Source organism: Silurus aristotelis (genome assembly GCF_946808225.1).
Source record: "Silurus aristotelis genome assembly, chromosome: 2".
Classification (NCBI taxonomy): Eukaryota; Metazoa; Chordata; class Actinopteri; order Siluriformes; family Siluridae; genus Silurus; species Silurus aristotelis.
This window is the reverse complement of record NC_139575.1, coordinates 15669936-15693884: the sequence shown is the minus strand read 5'-3', so window position 1 is coordinate 15693884 and position 23949 is coordinate 15669936. Positions and strand designations below refer to the sequence as shown.

The window sequence follows — 23949 nt, the reverse complement described above, 5'->3', positions numbered from 1 at the left end:
CTGCCTGACAGAGGCACATCTGACATTCTCATGGCAAGACTGTGCTGTTAAGATCTTGCTCTCTCTAGCTCTGTTTCTTTTCTTCTCCAGCCTCTGGGTGTGTGAGACCAGATTTGCCCATCTGTGTGAGCAACTCTTGCACAACTGCTAATACGGAACTGCATCAGTGAACTATTATAATCAAACCATCATATCTACTTTTATTTTTCATTTTTATACACTTTTATTTAAATTGGCTTACATGGGATGTAGAATTCAATTCAAATCAGAAATCTGCATATTCCGTCCTTGTCTGTGCGGATAGGCTGGTTTCTTCCTGCCTTTAAAACATATGCCATTGGTCTGACTACACTAAATTGGCCCTAAATGAGAACCAGTGTGTGAATGTCTTTGTGTGCATAGTGCAAGGCCTAGTGCATGGTAGTTGCAAGGATCCACTAAAGCAGGGGTCACCAACTAGCATCCAACCAAATCCGGACCGCAAAGCCTTTTCACATAATCAAATTAATATATGCCAAATGCAATTTTCTAATAAATCCAAATTTGTATCAGGCACATCAAGGTGGGCTCAGTAGAGCTATTTGGGTCCTACGGCGCCATGGGTCGCTACTACAGTTACTATGCTCACTGTTTCTACGATCAGACGTGCAGTTGAGCGTGCAGTGAAGACAGCAGAGAGAAATGTGCAAAAGATTAAACTTTCAGTGAGTGAAAAACAATGGCATTTTAAAAAATAAGGAAAGATGGTGTTTGTGTTTCTGAATGATATTGCTGTTGATATTTCATCAATGCAACATTGAGTATAGAAGAGAGCAATGTTAAACATTAGATACATTTATTTAGGTAAAGACAATACGTGTAAAGTTAAAATGTGATGAGATTTCCATTTTCAGTTTTTTTAACCAGTGATGTATGCGTTTATTACTTATGATCTGTAATCTCGGTTCAGCAGAAACAAAAGCACTTTAGCTTTTCCTTTTATGTATTCATTTATAATGTGTCCAATTAAAATGTTGTCTACACTAAATTCTTTAGTCTGGCAAACATCATCAACTCATGTTTTTAGGTATATCATCTGACGAGGAGGGTTCATTTACTGGACCTCAAGGATTTTCAGTTGAAGACTCCTGCACTAAAGCATTAGGAATATTCTAATAAATGTATAGTCAGGAGGAACAGAGATTTTGCATTGATGTTCGGGTTCTCTCAGTGGAAATGGATATTCAGGTTTTGGAGGTATGTGAACATGTGAAAAAAGCTTGAACAAAGCTCATATCAGGACAGTGGAACAGCCTCTGAAACTGAGTTTGGCATTATACTTAATATGGAGCAGTGGTAGTATCAGAAGTTGACTTTTATTATCATATAGGTGTACTCTATGTACAGTATGTACTTCAATGGTTATTCTATAATATAACAGGCATACTGTATATTTTAGTCAAGAAGCTACAGTAGGTGACCAGCACTACTATTACCATTATTAGCTGTATTGACTCACATTCTTTTCACTGCACTGCACCTTTAGTACATTAATAGCAAATGTAGCATGTAAGAGCTGGATGTTTGAGTGTGTTGTGGATGGGTTTGTGTGTGAAGATTATGTGTGCTGACACTCGACAGACAGCTGAAGTAGCTGTAGGCCACCTGCTCACTGCAGGCGGAGTGTGTGAGAGGAACCGCAGGCCTCGTGCACAGTGTGTGAGGAAGCCCAGAGCCAAACGCAACACGCAACTCTGCTAAGAAACTCTAGCTCTCCGACTCACTGGCCAACAGCTGCATCACCAGCTGAAGCTAGAAAGATAAACATTGAAGAACTCCTCTTTTTTAACTCAATGCTTAGAAACATGTGTTAGCCGTTTACCAGATCTAAATGCCAGCTGTAAAATAAGAGAGGCTTAAATAATCCACTGAGCAGTGATAACTAAATTGATAAGAAATCAAATAAATCATTATGTATAGTCTGATTTATTTTAGATTTTCAGTCAGAAACACTGCATACAAGAAAACAGATTTGCCTGTGATATCTGGGTAGGAGATAAATAACTCCCTCCCCAGTCAATCACAAGAATTCTAGCCAGTCATCAGTGTCTAAGAGTTCATGAATGTGGAAAAGGTTAGATGATACTTTCCTCAGGTTTTCAGGTGCTCTATGATGTAGCATGAGAAGCAGTTTGAAAAGATGCAATGGTTGGCTTGATATCTTTCTGAGGACACATGGCAGCTTTTTGTTTTGTAGAAGTCATGTGATGAGGCTGGCAAATGATTGGGAGAAATTGGCTATAAAAATGTAATAGGATCTAAAACTAGCTCACTGCACTAAACAGTGTATTATGAATGAGTTATGCAATATAGTGCAATGATCAAGGTTGGTTCATACAGTATATATAGACTTTATAGACTTTGCAGAATTTGGGTATTGTACTTTTACACAACAGCACCCTTAAAACAGAAATATATTATCTATGATGAAAGTTTGAAGAACATTTACACTTTACTCGATTTCATGGAATAAGTACTTGACAAGAAAGTTACCACAGGCATACTCACTATCGGCAACTAGAAAATTTTGTGTGTGTGTGTGTGTGTGTGTGTGTGTGTATGTGTGTGTGTAGTGCACTAGAGAGCATAGTGTTCTAACCCACCAGCCCCATGAACAGTAATAAACTCTTCTCCGTTTGGGAATTGTGCCACTATCTCTGTGCTGCCATTTGGCAGGCACATTTGCTTTAATTAAAAGAGCACATTTTAGAGAAATTAAGCGCCGTCTTTCACCCCTGGGTCGGCTCTCACTCAAGCTGCAGTCTGATGACATTTAGATGAAGTGTGTGTGTGTGTGTGTGTGTGTGTGTGTGTGTGTGTGTGTGTGTGTGTGTGTGTGTGTGTGTGTGTGTGTGTGTGTAAGAAAGAGAGTGGGAGAGAGAGAGAGAGAGAGAGAGAGAGAGAGAGAGAGAGAGAGAGAGAGAGAGAGAGAGAGAGAGAGAGAAAAACCTGCTGAGTTTTGACGAGTGTAGGACAACAGTATGTGTTGAAAATATTCAGTAAGCAATTATGATTTTGTATCTCATGATTCAATCAACAGCCAGAAAATTATTTTATTCGAGTAAGTCAGTTAAAGAAAATGGTGCACTCTGAAATTGTTCAAGTATTAAAGTCTATTTAGTAAAAGCCTTCCTCTTCTTCTTCTTCTTTTGGCTGCTCCCGTTAGGGGTACCCACAACAGCATCATATCTCCATAACTACTCTGTTCTCTACATCTACCTCTTTCAAATCGACTACCCTGCATGTCTTCCTTCACCACATCCATAAACCTACTCCTTGATCTTCCTCTTTTCCTCCTTCCTGGCATCTCCAGCCCTCAGCATTCTTCTACCGTTATACTTCATGTCCCACCTCTGAACATGTCCAAACCATCTCAATCACACCTACCTCACTTTGTCTCCCAAAACATCCTACAGTCACGGTCACTCTAATAAACTAATTTCTAATCCTGTCCATCCTCATCTTTCCCAATGAAAATCTCAACATCTTCAGCTCTGCTACCTCCAGCTCCACCTCCTGTCTTTTACTCAATGCAACTGTCTCTAAACATGCAACATAGCAGGTCTCACCACAGTACTATAAACTTTCCCTTTCGCTCTTGCAGATACCCTTCTATCACAAATCACTACTGTCACTCTTCTCCACCCACTCCACCCTGCCTGCACTCTTTTCTTCACTTCTCTAACACACTCTCCATTACTTTGCACTGTTGACACCATGTACTTTAACTCATCCACCTTCACCACCTCTTCTCCCTGCAACCGCACCACTCCACTACCCTCCCTCTCATTCACTCACATGTACTCTGTCTTACTCCTACTGACCTTCATTTCCCTTCTCTCCAGTGCATACCTCCACCTCACCAGGCTCTTCTTAACCTGCTCCCTACTCTCACTATGAATCACAATATCATCCACAAACATCATAGTCCATGGGGACTCCTGTCAGACCTCGTCCATCAGCCTGTCATTCACCACTGCAAACAGGAAAGGGCTCAGAGCCGATCCTTGATGAAATCCAACCTTCACCATGAAACAGTCTGTCATTCCTACTGCACACTTCACTGCTGTCAGACTGTTCTTAAACATGTCCTGCACCACCCTCAATACTTCTCAGCCACACCTGACTTCCTCATACAATACCACAACTACTCTCAAGGTACCCTGTTTTACGCTTTCTCTAAATTTACAAACACACAATGCAACTCCTTCTGACCTTCTCCATACTTCTTCAACATTATTCAGAAAGCACACTCTTTCTCCATTCCTCAAGCACCTTCCAAAATTTTGTTGAACAATCTGGTTTAAAACTTCACTGCCATCTCTCCTAAACCTCTCCATGCTCCTACTAGTATGTCATCTGGTCCAACCGACTTTTCACTCTTCATCCTCTTAATCGCTGCTCTAACTTCCTCCTTATTAATCCTATTCACTTCCTGCCCCACCATCTCCACATCATCCACCCTTCTCGCTCTCATTTTCCCTTATTCATCAGCTATTCAAAATTCACATTTCTATCTGCATCATTTATTGCTCTTACTTGTAGCACATCCTTCCCAGCTCTGTCTCTCTGCCTGGCCAATCTCTACAAACCCTTTTCTCCTTCCTTAGTGTCCAACTTCTCATACAGATCCTCAAATGCCTTTTCCTTTGCTTTAGCCACATCCCTCTTCACTTGCTGTCACATATCCTTGTACTCTTTTCTCATCCCTCTGTCAATCCCAATTCTGTTTCACCAACCTATTTCTCCTTATGTTTTCCTGCACTTCTTCATTCCACCACCACATTTCTTTGTCTTCCTTTCGTTTTCCAGATGTCTCACACCAAGTATCTTCCTAGCTGTCTTCCTTATCACTTCTTCATCCAGCACCTCTTCACCACCACTGAGACCCTGTCTGACCTCTTCCCTGAATCTCACACTACAGTCTTCCTCCTTCAGTTTCCACCATCTTATTCTTCTTTCAGTGTTTACTCTCCTCCTCATCTTCTTCACCTACAAAACCATTTTACATACCACCATCCGATGCTGTCTATCTACACTGTCCCCTTCCAACACCTTACAGTCTCCAATCTCCTTCAGGTTGCATCTCCTGCAAAGGACAAAGTCCACCTGTGTGCACCTTCCTCCACTCTTATGTCACCCTATGCTCCTCCTTTTTATTAAAATACATATTCATACCTATACATATATAATACAAAATGGCCATGATCTGCCCCATTCACCAATTTTTTATTTCTAGGTACACTCTCCACCACTTCATCTAACTCAATCCAGAATTTTTCCTTCTCTTCCATCTCACAGCACACTTGTGGAGCATAGGCATTTTTTATCACATTTATTATCACTCCTTCCACTTTCAGCTTTATGTTTATCACCCTATTAGAAACTCTCTTCACCTCCACTACACTCTTACTGTACTCTTCCTTCAGGATTACAGCTACACCATTTATTTTTCCATCCACCCCATGGTAGAACACTTTAAACCCACCTTCAATGTTCCTGGCCTTACCTGCTTTCCACTTGGTCTCCTGAGCACACAACATGTCTACCTTTCTCCACTCCATCCAATCAAGTGCCCACTCTAACCTTCACTCTCCTACACTTCTCCTTTTCTTGCTGTCTCTGTAGATGTCTTCTCCTCTCCTTCTCTTCCTTCAGCCAACAGTAGCCCAATTTACACCGGTACCCTGTTGGCTAACAATACCTGTGGCAGTCGTTGGTAACTCGGGCCTCGACCGTTACGGTATGAAATTCAGGTGTGTGATACAGCATATTTGATTTGGCACATGTTTTACACTGGATGCCCTTCCTAACGCAACCCTGCCCATTTATCCGTGCTTGTGCAAACCTAATGGCTGGGTTTATTTAGTAAAAGCCTAAGTTGTAAAAACAGAAATAATTTTGGTCTGTGTAAAATAATGCATGACTGAGAAATTTTTGGAAAATGGTCTAAACGCTTAATTATTTTTAACATGAAGCTTTATATTTTGAAAGCAATGAACAACTCATATGAACAAATAATTTTTAATTATTTATTTTGTATTATTTATTATTTTATTGTGAAATATATATGTAATTTCATAATGTACACTTTTGGTGAAAAGTAAGTTAGCATTTTATTTTACTATTATCATAATTTTATTTTGAATGATTTCCATTTTACTAAAAAAATCTAAACTTTACCTAAAAATCTAAATTCTTAATCACAATTTATTTTTGCATTTATATGTGAACAAATTTATCATTTAATGATTGAAGCATTTTTAAAAGAATTGCTCAACATGTTCATATATATGCATATTTGAATAATATTTGAATATTTGAAGATCCCCTAATCTTTTTTTAAAAGAATTAAGATGTTAAAGGGTAAGGTCAACATTAAAGTATAACCATGTTAGTTGTTAAAATTACAGACTGAAAGAAATCAATTCCAGGAATTTCCTATTTGGCTAATAAAGTACTCTCTCTCTCTCTCTCTCTCTCTCTCTCTCTCTCTCTCTCTCTCTCTCTCTCTCTCTCTCTCTCTCTCTCGATCTTTCTATCGATCTATCTATCTATCTATCTATCGATCTATCTATCGATCGATCGTTATAAGTGCATTAGCATAAATTCTTGTTAAATCCCTTTCTAAAAACATCTTAATCCTTTTACTAATTTAGGAAACTATAAAATACGATATTTTTCTTGATATTAAATAGTACATTTTAATAGATAAATATATGTTTTCTTAGACTTGTTGAATGTGTAAAACGACTGTGTTTTTGTGACACAGGAAAAAAATGTCAGACACATGATAAACATATTTAGTAGTTTGGTATATAAACTACAATATTGTTTAATGGATAATTATATTAAATTAAATATAATATTCACTCCTTTTCTGTTTTCAAAAACCTTTTTAGATTTTGTTAAAAAAAAAAAAACATTTTACTTAAACTAAATAATCTGTTACAAACTCCTCTCCAAATACGACCACATTTCACAAAGCAAAGCCTGCAAGTATTTCTAAGAAAGCTTTTGTTAAAAATCTATTGTTTAAATGCCAGCTAAAAGGCAACAACACACAAATGCTAATACACTCAATTCAAACACTGTAGTGCTGGTGTGTTCACAATGCCCATTCTAAAATACATGTTGAAAAAACACCAGTATGGCTATTGCAATCTTGGGTCAAAATGCTTTACAATACTGCATTCTCATTATATATAAAAAGAAACATTTAAGATGCATATTTGCAGTTGAAGTGCTATTTGCGCCTGAAAAGATCAACTTCACTGAAGCCATGGCATGGTGAATAAGGACAGGGCCCATGGCTGCTTCACGCTGTACACACTGTCATTTTTAATAACTCTGACGTTTGATCAGATATGCTCATCCTCTCTCTAACGATAACACAGATAAACAGGTCTTTGCATGGAGAAAAAGGAGAGCTACCCCCCCCCCCCCCCCCCCACACACACACACACACACACACCCCACCCCATTTCACACTGCCCATTGCACTGCCCTCTGTCTCACTCATTCTGACTCTCATAATACACTACACAGCAGGCAATCATCTCCATAAAGACACAACACACTGTTCTCATCTACTTTCACTTTCCCGCTTGCCTTTCTGTCCCACAAATTGGTTTGGAGCTGACAGGTTTTAGAGAATAGAAACACACACACACTCAATTGCTTTTTTTAATTGCTTTTCTCTGAGAGTAACAAAGAAAGAAGGAGGAGGGGTAATTTTAAAGCGAGTCGGACCATGTTACCAAAAAGGATTCTCCACTGAACTGTCCCACTTATTCTGTGTTGGAAAACTTTTAATTCAAATTACCACTGTAGATTAATTTTCTGATACATAAAGCATTGTTCTGCATACTAATTTGACACGATTTCTCTATTGTGCTATGCTGGGCCTATAATTAACGCAGGATCTTAAGCCTTTTCATTGCACATAAGAGCATAAGTGATGCAATTATGATTTCACAGACATCCCTGAAACGGTCTTTTCTATGCTTTTAATAGGCAGACTGAAGCTATTTGATAGCACTGAGCCTCTAGAAATATTGTTACAAGAAAAAAGTTTGCTGAAATGATCTGCATTTCTGCACAAAAGACTTTTAAATATGATCTGATCTTCAAATAAAACTGATGTTTTTCACTACATTTTAAAAGAATAAAGTTTCCATTGAATGTGAAATAAGATAGGGGTTGATCTTGATATTGTTGTAGTATATGCATTTAATTTTTGTTGTTTGAATGTACTAGTACTCTCTGATTTTTGTTTTAACAGAGACTTGTATGTATGTTTGAATTAACACTAAAGCCTCCGTGAATTTATGTAATTTTTATCTTGAGATTCTCATATACACTGCATAGTTGTAGTTGTTACTACACCAGCTGTTTGTATAGGAAATATAAGATGTATTCAAGTAGCTGATCATGGCTAATTCATACATAATCAAAACATAAGCAAAAAATTTAAATGAAAATTAATTAATTAATTTAAAAAAAAGATTTTATAAAAAAAAAAAAAAAAAAAAAAAAAAAAAAGACGCCCCAGGACTTTCTGCACTTTTGTCACCACATAACATTGTACTGTATTTGTTAACAACTTGAATAATATCCTTTAGCTGAGTAACTGAATAATTAGTTGCTAATCTAATTATTAAAAAAACATCTTCCCAAAGCAAGTGCTTTTATAATACTATACTATATATATAAATTATAAATTATTATTTATTTATTTTTTGCATTTCACCAATGTTATTAATCTATATGTTTTTACTTATATTTTCTTTAATCAAACTTTTAATATAGGTTTATTCTATATTATGCATGCAAAAAATACTTCATGAATTCTCTTTCATTAGAACAAAATCATTGATACAATGAGGCATAAAATGAGAATATAATTCTGCATTGCATCAGGGTTGCATTCACCTCTTGTGTAATGAAAATATAATAAAGTAATTGTGTGAGAAAAGTACACCTATTTCAAGACATGAGCAATTACAGTAATTTTAATACACACTGCCCAATAAAACAGGGATTTTGGATTCGGAGCACAAAGGCACGTAATAGGCGTGGAAAAATATGTCTTTGTGGGTGCTCATTAGATGTCAGTCAGTCAGAGAGAATGTTTTTTAGGCTGTAGAAAAGACAACTGTTGTGCATGCGTAGGCATACAGAATGTCAAACATAATATGAACCAGAATAGGACATGTATTTAGGGGACATATCAAGGCGGACCTAGACCAGTTTAAAATGGACCTGTTTTTAAATAGCCCAAAACCTTCACACATGTCACATTTATAATGTAACAATGTCACAACCATGACAACATATTTTTCTCAGTAATGTGTTTATCAAGCCAACAAATGTGTTGACATAACTTTGTTATTGTTTTATTTATATAAAAGTTTTCTGCATAATTACAACTTTTTCGCAGAAAATGTGTCATCTTCCAAACACCAGATCCTTTCTCTAATTTTTAACTGCCAACCTTTTTTTAAATTCCTGAAATTCTTTTGGTAAAATATACCACAATTTGACCAAATTACAAAATCAGGTCATCAATTAATCAATCAATTATCAAACTTACACTGAGTTTTTTCAGTTAGATTTTATTTGCAACTTTATTTGCAATAGTAAATATATATTTTCTATTTTTGTCTTATAATCATATATTTTTAAATATTTATAAATGTTTTATCCATAAAAGTAGAAATAGCTTAGAAGCAATTAAAAATTCCATCAACATTCTTATATGTAATATTATTGTAGTATCTTTGCTAGCTCTTGTTAATGGTTTATTAAAGATAATATAACAATGCAATACGAACAACAGCACTGTACGAAGCCTGCAGGTTTACTTAAACTGGACATGCGGAGATATGGTAGGAGGTCATCTGGTGTTGCACTGCCATCTGGGTGGGCAGTCTTGGAATTACAACAACAGAGAGAATATATGAAATGATCCTAATATAAGTCCTACTTAATTTGCTACCCATGGGACGATGTAAGCCCTCATGACTGTTTTAATGAGTGCTGAAAATCAGGTTTTCTCTTCAGTGTTAATTTAAATCGGAAAATTTTGATTTGGTCATTAACATGTTCCTCTGGTGCAGGGTGCCTATGAAAGAGCACTGTTCTGTTCACTAGCTTCTGCACACACACACACACACACACACACACACACACACACACACACACACACACACACACACAGAGAGAGAGAGAGAGAGAGAGAGAGAGAGAGAGAGAGAGAGAGAGAGAGAGAGAGATGGGATCAAATTATTGAGTAAGCTGTAATTAGAAAGAGAGAAAGAAAGAGAGAGGGAGAGATGGGGGAACAGGGAATAGGGAAGATTATATTATATGACATGCAAAACTGCAATATAAAACACAATAGTGTATGGTTTGTAACAAAACTGCCATTTACCTTCGCTCTAACTACACTTTTTTACCCTTTGAGACGAATCAAGTGCTATTAGATGCACAACTGCAATACTTATTTTTGCCATAAATGATGCATTTGCCATAAAATAGGGACTGCATACAAAAATATCTCCTAGCCCTACTGTAAAATCACCTAGCCCCACTTTGTTAGACATTACAGGAAAAGGTTTAAAATGTGCCAAATGTGCATTGTGCAACATCCTTTTTTTTTTTTTAAAGAAGAAGAAGAAGAAGAAATGATTTAAAGAACAATTATGTTATGACTGTATCTGTATCCTTTATCCTGTAGCACATATACTATATACTCAAGAGCACATATAGTTTGCAGACACCAGGTCATAAGTATATGTGCTCTTGAGTATATGCGATACAGGATAAAGGATACAGATGCAGGTGTAAGGGTGTAAGTAAAGTCAGGTACTGATGTAAGTAAAGTGAGAAGGCCTGGGTGCAGTCAGGGTTCAATAGCAGGAGATCTTCCACTCAACCCATGTAAAGTATGATTATGTTATGTCCTGTAGTTGATGAGATAGCTAAAGTCTTTGCAATTTCATGTTAAAGAACAATATTCTGAAATTGTTCCACAAATTGTAGATGAAGTTTTTTCGCAGACTGATGAAGCTCTACCCATCTTTACTTCTACTACTGTCTCTCAAAGATGATCTTTTTATTCCTACTCATGTTACTGATCTGTTGCCAATTAACCAAATTAGTTGCAAATGTTCCTCTAACTGTTTCTCTTTAGTAAAAAGTAGGTTTTCAGCCTTTTTTTACTAGCTGGGACCATCAAATTAAAAATTACTTTTATTTTTCCTTAAAAATTTGCATTTCCTCAGTTTAAACATTTGATATGTTTTCCATGTTCTATTGTGAAAAAAAAATGTGTTTATGAAATTTGCAAATCATTGCATACTTTTTTAATTTATATTTTACACAGGGTCTCAACTTTTTTGGAATTGGGGTTGTACATATTGGGGGTTGTATGCATATTTTACTTTTACTTAATTTAACTTTTAAAAAAGGCAATCATATTATTTACTTTCTTTTACTTTAGAGGCAGAATTTCATCTGGGTCAAATAGCAATGTGACCTATTCACACTGCGGGTCTGAATAGAAAGTGAGGGTTATAAACAGTGCTTTAAACATAAACATTAACATTATGGCAAACCAAAAGCCAAAAGCACATATATGTATATGTATATATACACAGTATATCAGTATCAGTATATCAATTATAGTGATATACTGTACACAATATACAGTATATAAACCCCTCACATTTCAGCAAACATTTCTGTTTATTTTTTCTCAAGGAACAATAAATTAGAAATTTCACAACATCAGAAGCATACAGCTTTTCCTCACTAAAGAAAACATTAATTAAAAGTGTAGCAAATCACTGATTTAAGTTTTTTCCATAATCTAATCTATTACTATTATGAAATGTATTTCATTAACTCCAATATGTTATTTTATTTAATTAGACTCTGTTCTTAGTGCAATGCATTCCGTAAAAGACTTTTCCTCAATTGGTTATATCACAACCACACTTTTAAATCTATTACCTCAAGTGGTCCAGCCTCTATAGCTTTTCTGTACTTAAATTATATAAAACATGTATCTATTGAGCCTTTTTGATGATCAATAAGTTATTTAATGAAGTATATATTTATTATTTTATATACAGGTGCATCTCAATAAATTAAAATATCATTAAAAGTTGATTTATTTTAGTAATTCTATACAAAAAGTTAAACTCGTATATTATATAGATTCATCACACACAGACTGATATATTTATAAGTTTGTATTTCTTTTAATTTCAATGATTATGGCTTACGGCTAATGAAAAACCAAAATACATTATCTGAGAAAAAAAAAAAAGTTCAATAGTGGAGACTTGTAGTGTCACACTCTAATCAGCCAATTAAATCCAAACCCCTGCGAAGGTTTTCTGAGCCTTTGAATGGTGTCTCCGGTTCAGACGTTTATGAACACCCTGCACATGGAGGGTAAGACACAAAAGGTCATCACTAAAGAAGCTGGCTGTTCACAGAGTGCTGTATCCAAGCACATTAATTAAAATTTAAATGAAAGGAAAGAATGTGTTAGAAAAATGTGAAACGAAACCCGTTCAAGAATTTGGTGGAGATTCACAAAGAGTGGACTGCAGCTTCAGTCAGTGCTTCAGGAGCCACCACACACAGACATATCCATTGACTACAACTGACTCATTCCTTGTGTCAAGCCACTCCTGAACCAAAGACAACGCCGGGTGTCTTACCTGGGCAAAGGACTAAAAGGACTGGACTGTTGCTCAGTAGGCCAAAGTTGTCTTTTCAGATGTAAGGAAAGGAAGTTTTGCGTTTCATTTGGAAATCAAGGTCCCAGAGTCTGGAAGAAGAGAGGAGAGGCACAGAATCCAAGTTGCTTGAGGTCCATGTAAAGCAAGGTGTTTTGGGGACTCAAGTCATCTGCTGGTGTTGGTCTACTGTGTTTTATCACTTTATGCTTCCCTCCGCTGACCAGCTTAATGGAGATGCTGATTTTATTTTCCAGCAGGATTTGGCACCTGCCAGAACGGAAGTAAGTAAGTAAGTAAGTAAGTAAAGAAAGTTAAGAAAGTAAGTAAGTTAAGAAAGAAAGAAAGAAAGAAAGAAAGAAAGAAAGAAAGAAAGAAAGAAAGAAAGAAAGAAAGAAAGAAAGAAAGATCACCAAGCCACGCTATTCGTTTAGTATACAGAATAAAAAAAAGTACAACAATGTGTGTTATGTTTCCAGAATACAGTATTAATTAATTAAGCTGTTTTTATTTGAAAGGCCACAAGGAGTCGCTTTTGTCCACCAAAGAACGATTGTACGTGTGTGTGTGTGTGTGTGTGTGTGTGTGTGTACAGTCATATTGTACGTACAAATATACAAACAATTTTGAAACAGGGGTTCTTTTTTCTCGAGCCGATGTCCAATCGTACTTTCGGTTTGTAATTCGTCATCGATCGCGTGAAGCTGCTATCCAATCACCTCTCACGCTCTCACCTGCGGGGGGGAGGGGGGGCTCCTACAAGTGGTGTCGCTCTACTTCCGGTCCGTTGCCCTGACAACCTTGCCACGATCGCCAAATGAACCGTTTCCGTTTACGTCTTTGAGGTCACATGTATCTATCGTCCAATGAGAGAGTAGCCGTTTCCATTTGCGCTTTAAAAGTTCGTGTCCCGGAAAGGGTTACCGGTATAGAGGATGAGAGAAAAACAGATTGTACTTACCGATAGAAACGCTTGGACACACAGCGAGTCATTTGCTGATTATTTATACCGTTTGAAAGGTAACGCGGTTTTGGTAAATATTAGGTTTACTGTTGGTTCAGTTGTTAAATCGTCTTTTGTTATAATAGGTTGATTTTTCGTCTTCTTTAAGTCAAATATGCGTATTTTCACGTGATGGGTCATTTTTTTTTATAAAAGTTGAGATAGCCACCGAGTAAATACAACAGATTAAGTGTTTCTTGTAAAGAAGGCTGTTTTATTTTTATTTGCTTTCCGATTCGCAACTTCGATTCGCTGTTGCGTCATTAAGTTATTTAACACGTGTGGACTAAGACTTCAGAGTCATTAGAAGTTCACTGTGGCTCTTCGTGAATATTTTTGTTTCGGTTGTGATTTACTACATATATGTAAAATAATATGACTAATGTTTTATATTTTCAGTTAGATTGTTACGGCGATCATGTCGCATGTTGTAATGTAAATCATATTGTTACTTGGTCATGTAAGGTTGTTAAAGCGATTTGTATACGTATATTATAGTATAATGTAGTTTCCGGATGTTGGAACGGGTGTGAGTGATTTTGCTCAGTTTACGGAGGTGTGTGTGGGTGCGTGTGTGTGTGGCTCCTCCATCATGGCGGGGTCTTTGTGTTCTTGGTGGCGCCGGAGCTCACTCTTTGTTGCCTTCTTTCTCGTTTGTTCAAAATTACTTGTTCAAAGACTACACGAAGACCTTCCTACTATTATTGGCTGTAGAAGTGAATCGAAAACTGAGTCGGTTCATGAATTCAACTAAGAACAGCAACTGCAAATTCATTAATTGATCACACGGTGCACTTTAATCCTTAAAGCTAATTACCTGCTAACATGTTGATTGAGTTGGCACATTTGTATCCTTGTATTGAATCATTTTTTAACTTTGATTTACAGTTGAATGTTTTCATTTGGTGTATTAAGTTTAGGATTATAAGAGCACCTGAAAATATAATGGGGCCAGAGTTTAAGCGTTGTAAAAAATATTAAGGTAAAATATGTCTCCCTAGGTTTTTCATAACCCAAAGCAAAAATGGCCACGTCCTTGAGTTCAAAGCTGAATAAAGCTGTGAGGCAGATGTACATGGACCTGCCACAGGGAGAAAAAGTGCAGGCCATGTACATCTGGATTGATGGGACCGGCGAGGGACTACGCTGCAAAACAAGGACTCTGGACTCGGAACCCAAGAGCGTTGAAGGTACTGTTTATTTCACATCCAACATTATTTTGGCCACACTTTTTTCTTTTCTTTAAGCCATTCTTTGTCTGCATAGATCATAGTGTGACATAAGTGTTGGCTAAATGCTTTACGTCATTGTCTGATTTGCTCTGGTTTGTGGGTTTGTGCAGAACTCCCAGAGTGGAATTTTGATGGCTCAAGTACATACCAGGCTGAAGGCTCAAACAGTGACATGTACCTCATACCAAAAACCATGTTTAGAGACCCGTTCAGGAAGGACCCCAACAAACTGGTTCTTTGTGAGGTTTTAAAATACAACAGGAAGCCTGCAGGTATGAATCTCGTTTAGTTTATTTTGGTAAAGTGTAAAATCTGTCACTTGTGACTATGGCATGTGCTTTTGATTTATCCTGTACTTGGTTCTTTCCATAGAAACTAACCTTCGACATACATGTGAAAAGATCATGAGAATGGTGGAGAACCAGCATCCATGGTTTGGAATGGAGCAGGAGTACTCTCTGCTGGCCATAGATGGTCATCCTTTTGGCTGGCCCTCAAATGGCTTTCCAGGACCACAAGGTGAAGATCTTTGAGCTAAAAAGTGTGTGTGTGTGTGTGTGTGTGTGTGTGTGTGTGTATAAAGAAAGAAAGAGGGAAAGAGATGTTTTCCCCCAGTCTTCCTCTTCTTTCAGTTAGGGTAAATAGATGCTTGTGTGTTTTTAAACAGGTCCTTATTACTGTGGTGTTGGAGCAGATAAGGCCTATGGCAGAGACATTGTTGAGGCTCATTACAGAGCCTGTCTGTATGCTGGGGTTATGATTTGTGGCACCAATGCAGAAGTCATGCCTGCACAGGTAAGCCTTCAGAAATGTTTTGTTGAGATTTTCCTGCATTGCAACACCTTCTCTACACCAACCACTATACAGTCAAACAATACAACCATGTAAAAGTATTATGGGAGATGCTGTAAGATTACAATAATTGATTATGACTCAAGTGTTTTTATTAATTAAAATTAATTATTAAATTTTTTTTTCTCAGTGGGAATTCCAAGTGGGGCCTTGTGAAGGTATCAGCATGGGAGACCATCTGTGGATCGCTCGTTTTATCCTGCACCGGGTGTGTGAGGATTTTGGTGTTGTGGTCTCTTTTGACCCCAAACCCATTCCAGGCAACTGGAATGGTGCTGGCTGCCATACCAACTTCAGCACCAAGAGTATGCGAGAGGAGGGAGGTCTCAGGTATGACTATGAAGATGTGTAATTGCATTTGGTGCTTTTAATGAAACATCTAATATGCAATAGAGTATAATGGAAGTTATAACCAAGTAATATAATAAAAAATCATTTAACATGTGAAGCATAAAACATTGAAGGCTTTTTATGTATCTCGGACAAGTGAAGTATATAACTCTGTTTCCCTGATTGCAGGCATATCGAAGAGGCTATTGAGCGGCTGGGCAAGAGGCATCAATACCATATCCGGGCCTATGATCCTAAAGGAGGGCTTGACAATGCCAGACGACTTACTGGCCGCCATGAGACCTCCAACATCAATGAGTTCTCAGCTGGGGTGGCAAACCGTGGTGCTAGTATCCGAATCCCAAGAGCTGTGGGCCAGGAGAAGCAAGGCTATTTCGAAGATCGCCGTCCCTCAGCAAACTGCGACCCATATGCTGTAACAGAAGCAGTCATTCGTACATGCCTACTAAATGAAGAAGGGGATGAGCCCGAAGAGTACAAATGAACTGAAAATCAATGTGTTCTTTTAAAATAAGTGATTTGACGGGGGAGGATTGGTCTAATAATTTTTTTTCTCTTTTCTTTTAAACCAAAGAAAAACACTGGGTTTACTGGAATCTTGTGCATTGTTGACTGGTCAATATGATACAAGGGTCATTGCCAGTCTTTTTCTTATTCCTCTCGCTCACTTCTACTGTTTATTTTTTACTGTATTATTCAGTCTCAAAATATCACTGGCAAATCGTTGCAATGGGCTTCTTTTTTAGATGCTGGTTGTCTAGTGAGCGTATGGAAGGATGTTTAGAAGAATGTCTTTTCTTTTGTAACCCTTTATTGTGAGCATTAACATGGGCTTTTTAATGACTGCAAAAGATTATTTTTTTTTATAACCATGTTTTGTTCTCATGTAATTTGGGGTATAGGTGACTTATTATGGTTCCAAATACATATGTACATCTGTTTATGGTTTTGTTATATACTTTTTATATAATAAATTCCTTTTCTATAACTTGTCCATTAAAAAAAACTTGATATTTCCATACATGTGTTCATTCTTTTATTTGATAATGAAGATGGATGTTTTCAGTGTGTTTCTGAGCAATCAAAAGTAATTATTTGAGCATTTAGGTTTAGTATTGTGCAGAACTTTAGTTATATAAAAATAGTAAATGCTAATTAACAATGTGTCAACAATCTGGGACGATCTATAAGCAGTAGGGGGTGGTTTTAAAAATATTCACCATTAATTCCCTTTGCTTATTTCAACTCAACAGTACTAGTATAAAGAAGCAAAACATCCTGGATGTTTGACTTTGTAAGACTTGAATGGCAACCTTCACATGGGGTTTCTATACTGTGCAGGTCTGATATTTTGTATTTATTTATTTTATGGACCATGGCTTGCACTGGTCGTTGAACCTGGATTTGAATGGACCGTGTCTGTATTCTGAATTATTATTATTTTTTCTTTTAACTACATAGGCAGTTTAAATTGCCCTAAGGTGTTGGGGGAGATCTGTGGGGTACCATGTGATCTTTGGTATCCCACTGAGAAGGTATTTCTTCCTTTTACAAAATGTCCCTAGGATAAGCTCTGCAAATCTGAGCAAGTGTTGTTAAACATTAATGGTGTTTGTTTTTTTGTTTGTTTGGTTTTTTTTTTACATGCAAGTAAATTTCACGCTGACTATTGCTTAAAAAGTAAAAATAAAAAATGAGCTTTTTAATGCTATACATCTTAAAACTAGAACATTATAATCTGAAGTATTCAACAGTGAATATTGTCCTGCTATCACTTAAAAAAGCCTTGGGGTGGTAAACACTCATTAATAGTCTTAGCATTTTATTCAAAGTTCTCCAGAATTACAAGGGTGTATGACCAATACAGCACTAAGACAAATACAACCATGTACTTAAAGAAACAATGAGAGTACCGGAAATATGTCATTCTGAGCTGCCTTTTTTATGGGGCTGAAGAACATGGTAATGGGTAACTGCTGTCTGTATAGCAATTCTCTATATGGTAAAAAGACACTCTCTAACCCATTTCCGAACTGCAGTGACCTAACCATGTTTGCATCACGATCTTGAAATTGCTGTTTCAAAGCAGCAAGTGTACGAGCTGCTTCTGCTAACATTTCTATGGTAAGGCCCTCATCTTCTTCTGGTTCTTTTTCTTCTCCCTCATCCTCCTCTTCCTCGCTGGCAGATTTTGTAAGCTCGAGGAGTTCCTCTTCAGTGTTTCTGAATGGACTTCAATCAGCTCTTCAACTTCCTCCGTTGTCATGTCAGTGAAGCCTTCACCTCCCAACAATTTTCCAAGCTTCACTGCATTTTGTACAGCATTAGACTGAATATCTTCTGGAGAGAAGCCTTTGTAATCATTCACAAACATGGGCAGTAAATACTTCCAGCAAGAATTTACTGTCTGTTTCTTGAGATCTTTGAACGAAGATTCAACTACCTTAAGGCACGATGCAATGGAAAAAGATTTCCAAAATGCCTTGATGGAGAAATCTTCATCCTGCTCCATTGCAGTAACAAGGTGTTGAAGAGAATTTCTTGTATAAAGTGCCTTGAAGGCACAGATAACCCCTTGATCCATGGGCTGCAGAAGTGAGGTGGTGTTGTGAGGCAGAAACTCTACTTGAACGCCTTTGTACTTCAAGTCCACTGCGTGACCACCAGCATTGTCCATGATTAATAAGACTTTGAACTCCATTCCCAAATCATGTAGGTGTGTGCGTGCTTCAGGAATGAAACACTGATAAAACCAGTTTGATATTAATGTCTTCGTTATCCATGCTTTTGGATGCAACATCCAGAAGACAGGCAACAAATTTTTATTTTTTAAGGCCCGAGGATTAGCAGACTTATATATGAAGCCGGGTTTTATCATATGCCCAGCTGCATTGCCACACATGATTAAAGTCACTCGGTCTTTTTGCGCCTTTAACTCCTCTTTCATGATATAAGTTCTGGATGGCATTTTTTTCCAGAACAAGCCTGTCTCATCCATATTGAAAATTTGTTCTGGGTGGTATCCATTTTCTTCTAGAATTTTCTGAAGCGTTGCTGGATATTTCTCTGCCGCTTCGATATCAGCAGATGCCGCTTCACCGTGCAATCGAACGCTTTTCATCTGAAATCTTTCTAAGAAGCGCTGTAGCCATCCTCTGCTTGCATGAAAGTCCTGTTGCTGTGATGTTCCTGCTTGGGGTTCGCTTGAAGTGCTTGCTCTCTCTTTTGCTTCACTTTGGATTTTATTAAATAAAGACAGAGCCTTCTCACGTATGATATTACCATCGAGCATGAAATTTTTTTTACGAGCGTTGTCGATCCACAGAGACAAAGCACTTTCCATCTTGATTATATTTCTTTCTCTCACTTTCGTTGCATATTTCCCACTTTCTTTAAAACTCATAGTAACTGCCTGTCATATTTCACTCTCTTTTTTTTTTTATTGATCTTATTGTGCTTTTATTAACACCAAAACGCTTTCCAACCGCACTATTCGACATTCCTCCACGAAGCATGTCCAAAACTTCAACTTTCTGATGAAGGTTCATTACAGACATCGAACGCTTTTTTTTCTCTCCACCACTTGGTGATGATGATGGACGTTTAGGGGCCATTGTATTTATTGTTCAATCCACACGATTTTGATAAAAAAAAATCACTATTCACTTGCGAATAACGCGATCACAATGGATACAGGTACAGTAAGTCTGGGCGCTAGCGAATGAATAGAATCTCAATGCCTTTGTTCCGAGGGAAACGAAGATGCCGTGATGCTATTGGCTTAGGCATTCGTATTCGGTTCGTGATTGGTCGAAAGAATGTGAACGAGAAATGGTTCTTTTTTGTTGAAGACAATGCTAATTTATTTGTCATACAGTACTGTATATGTTATATTTTATAGTTTAAATGAATAATACATAATAAAAATAGTTTTAAAGCATTTTTTTAGACAATTTTAATGAGATAAACCTTGATTAGAAATGTTAAAACTTGCATTTTGAGCAGCTCGCGGTATTTAGTTATAGTAATTGTAATTGTCTGCTGAAAACATTTTAGATATATTAGGTCTTTTAACTTTAACATTACAATCAAAGTCTGTAGTGACATATTGCATATTAACATAAAAAGACACGGTTTTAGGCTGGACACTTATGTGAACATAACAAGGAAATAATTTGCATAAGTTGTATGTGCAATCAAAATCAAGTCCATAAAAACGAGGGAACGTGTAGGTGAACAAAGGGGTAAGATGTCACCAGTGAATCACCTGTATGTAATTATTTGTTGAAAAACTATCACACAAATAATCTTTTCTACATTCTGAACATCATGTTCAAAGAATGCTCCAGGCTGTACTACCTTATCTTTGAGGTTTTATTTTTGAACTGGAAACATAAAATTTTACAGGTGTTTTTATGTAAGAAAATTCCCCTTTGGCTCTTGAAAAGTCCAAAAAGATAATATTAAAGTCTTTCTGTCCTCAAGTCATGACCGACAAAGAGCTTTTAGAAGGGCTCTTATCCCCCAAATAATTATTTCTTTATTCTGTTTCTGGAGGTTCCTAGAAATGTTTTTTAGTTTTCTGCACAAGCAGCGAAGTGTGAGAGTAAAGGCCTATGAAAGAAAACAAAAAACATCCTAGATAGGTAACAATTATATTGTACAAACCCGATTCCAAAAAAGATGAGACACTGTATAAATTGTGAATAAAAACAGAATGCAATGCAAAGGAAGTTTCAAATTTCAATATTTAATTAAAAAAACTGAGAAAATGTATAATTTTAAGGGAAAAATAAGTTGATTTTAAATTTCATGGCATCAACACATCTCCAAAAAGTTGGGACAAGGCCATGTTTACCACTGTGTGGCATCCCCTTTTTTAATTTTTTTATAACAGTCTGCAAACGTCTGGGGACTGAGGAGAAAAGTTGCTCAAGTTTACGAATAGGAATGTTGTCCCATTCTTGTCTAATACAGGCTTCTAGTTTTAGGTCTTCTTTGTCGCATCTTCCTCTTTATGATGCGCCAAATGTTTTGGTTGGATGGGTGAACGATCTGGACTGCAGGCTGGCCATTTCAGTACCCAGATCCTTCTTCTATGCAGCCATGATGTTGTAATTGATGCAGTATGTGGTCTGGCATTGTCATGTTGGAAAATGCAAGGGCTTCCCTGAAAGAGACGACGTCTGGATGGGAGCATATGTTGTTCTAGAACTTGGATATACCTTTTGAGCATTGATGGTGCCTTTCCAGATGTGTAAGCTGCCCATGCCACACACACTCATGCAACCCCATACCATCAGAGATGCAGGCTTCTGAACTAAGCGCTAATAACAACTTGGGTTGTCCTTATCCTCTTTAGTCCGGATGACATGGCGTTCCAGTTTTCCAAAAAGAACTATACATTTTAAATTTAAATGAGCCTTGGCCCAGAGAAAACGCCTGCGCTTCTGGATTATGTTTAGATATAGCTTCTTTTTTGACCTATAGAGTTTTAACTGGCAACGGCGAATAGCAGGGTGGATTGTGTTCACCGACATTGTTTTCTGGAAGTATTCCTGAGCCCATGTTGTGATTTCCATTACATTAGCATTCCTGTATGTGATGCAGTGCCGTCTAATGGCCGCAGCATTGGGGGAATTAGTGATCCTCTGCCCTTCTTGACTTCTGAGAGACACTGCCACTCTGAGAGGCTCTTTTTATACCCAATCATGTTGTCAATTGACCTAATAAGTTGCAAATTGGTCCTCCAGCAGTTCCATGTATGTACATTAAACATTTCCAGCCTCTTATTGCTACCTGTCCCAACTTTTTTGGAATGTGTAGCTCTCATGAAATCCAAAATGAGCCAATATTTGGCATGACATTTCAAAATGTCTTACTTTCTAAATTTGATGTTATCTATATTCTATTGTGAATAAAATTTAAGTTTATGAGATTGGTAAATTATTGCATTCCTTTTTTATTCAACATTTGTACAGTGTCCCAACTACTTTGGAATCAGGTTTGTACCTCTGACATAATTTTGTAGGAGGATATGTTGTTGTGCATACACCAAGCCTGGGCAAGTCTCAAATGTCATGTTCTAAGAAGTAAAGGCCTATGAAAGAAAACAAAAAAACATCCTAGATAGGTAACAATTATATTGTACAAACCCGATTCCAAAAAAGATGAGACACTGTATAAATTGTGAATAAAAACAGAATGCAATGCAAAGGAAGTTTCAAATTTCAATATTTAATTAAAAAAACTGAGAAAATGTATAATTTTAAGGGAAAAATAAGTTGATTTTAAATTTCATGGCATCAACACATCTCAAAAAAGTTGGGACAAGGCCATGTTTACCACTGTGTGGCATCCCCTTTTTTTTTTTTTTTATAACAGTCTGCAAACGTCTGGGGACTGAGGAGAAAAGTTGCTCAAGTTTACGAATAGGAATGTTGTCCCATTCTTGTCTAATACAGGCTTCTAGTTTTAGGTCTTCTTTGTCGCATCTTCCTCTTTATGATGCGCCAAATGTTTTGGTTGGATGGGTGAACGATCTGGACTGCAGGCTGGCCATTTCAGTACCCAGATCCTTCTTCTATGCAGCCATGATGTTGTAATTGATGCAGTATGTGGTCTGGCATTGTCATGTTGGAAAATGCAAGGGCTTCCCTGAAAGAGACGACGTCTGGATGGGAGCATATGTTGTTCTAGAACTTGGATATACCTTTTGAGCATTGATGGTGCCTTTCCAGATGTGTAAGCTGCCCATGCCACACACACTCATGCAACCCCATACCATCAGAGATGCAGGCTTCTGAACTAAGCGCTAATAACAACTTGGGTTGTCCTTATCCTCTTTAGTCCGGATGACATGGCGTTCCAGTTTTCCAAAAAGAACTATACATTTTAAATTTAAATGAGCCTTGGCCCAGAGAAAACGCCTGCGCTTCTGGATTATGTTTAGATATAGCTTCTTTTTTGACCTATAGAGTTTTAACTGGCAACGGCGAATAGCAGGGTGGATTGTGTTCACCGACATTGTTTTCTGGAAGTATTCCTGAGCCCATGTTGTGATTTCCATTACATTAGCATTCCTGTATGTGATGCAGTGCCGTCTAAGGGCCGCAGCATTGGGGGAATTAGTGATCCTCTGCCCTTCTTGACTTCTGAGAGACACTGCCACTCTGAGAGGCTCTTTTTATACCCAATCATGTTGTCAATTGACCTAATAAGTTGCAAATTGGTCCTCCAGCAGTTCCATGTATGTACATTAAACATTTCCAGCCTCTTATTGCTACCTGTCCCAACTTTTTTGGAATGTGTAGCTCTCATGAAATCCAAAATGAGCCAATATTTGGCATGACATTTCAAAATGTCTTACTTTCTAAATTTGATGTTATCTATATTCTATTGTGAATAAAATTTAAGTTTATGAGATTGGTAAATTATTGCATTCCTTTTTTATTCAACATTTGTACAGTGTCCCAACTACTTTGGAATCAGGTTTGTACCTCTGACATAATTTTGTAGGAGGATATGTTGTTGTGCATACACCAAGCCTGGGCAAGTCTCAAATGTCATGTTCTAAGAAGTAAAGGCCTATGAAAGAAAACAAAAAAACATCCTAGATAGGTAACAATTATATTGTACAAACCCGATTCCAAAAAAGATGAGACACTGTATAAATTGTGAATAAAAACAGAATGCAATGCAAAGGAAGTTTCAAATT

At 37.2% G+C, this 23949-nt stretch overlaps 1 protein-coding gene and 1 long non-coding RNA gene across 2 annotated transcripts; both read left to right on the top strand.

The window, feature by feature from the left end:
- The first annotated feature begins 553 nt into the window (after positions 1-553).
- Positions 554-1178, top strand: LOC310741898. Its single transcript, XR_014538091.1, has 2 exons — positions 554-704; positions 1067-1178. It is a non-coding gene; the product is annotated as an uncharacterized lncRNA (long non-coding RNA).
- A 12479-nt stretch (positions 1179-13657) lies between these two features.
- Positions 13658-17251, top strand: glulb (glutamate-ammonia ligase (glutamine synthase) b). Its single transcript, XM_083569885.1, has 7 exons — positions 13658-13814; positions 14799-14987; positions 15140-15301; positions 15402-15548; positions 15697-15824; positions 16012-16211; positions 16401-17251. Exons 2-7 carry the CDS (start codon positions 14822-14824, stop codon positions 16714-16716), a joined length of 1119 nt encoding a protein of 372 aa, XP_083426011.1. The 5' UTR covers positions 13658-13814; positions 14799-14821; the 3' UTR covers positions 16717-17251.
- Positions 17252-23949: the final 6698 nt, after the last annotated feature.

Excerpts from the sequence above, each read along its gene's own strand:
- glulb (XM_083569885.1), top strand. The coding sequence starts at position 14,822 with ATGGCCACGTCCTTGAGTTCAAAGCTGAATAAAGCTGTGAGGCAGATG. Across the intron at positions 15,302-15,401 it reads ATACAACAGGAAGCCTGCAG|AAACTAACCTTCGACATACA; the intron begins GTATGAATCTCG and ends TTCTTTCCATAG. Across the intron at positions 15,549-15,696 it reads TGGCTTTCCAGGACCACAAG|GTCCTTATTACTGTGGTGTT; the intron begins GTGAAGATCTTT and ends GTTTTTAAACAG.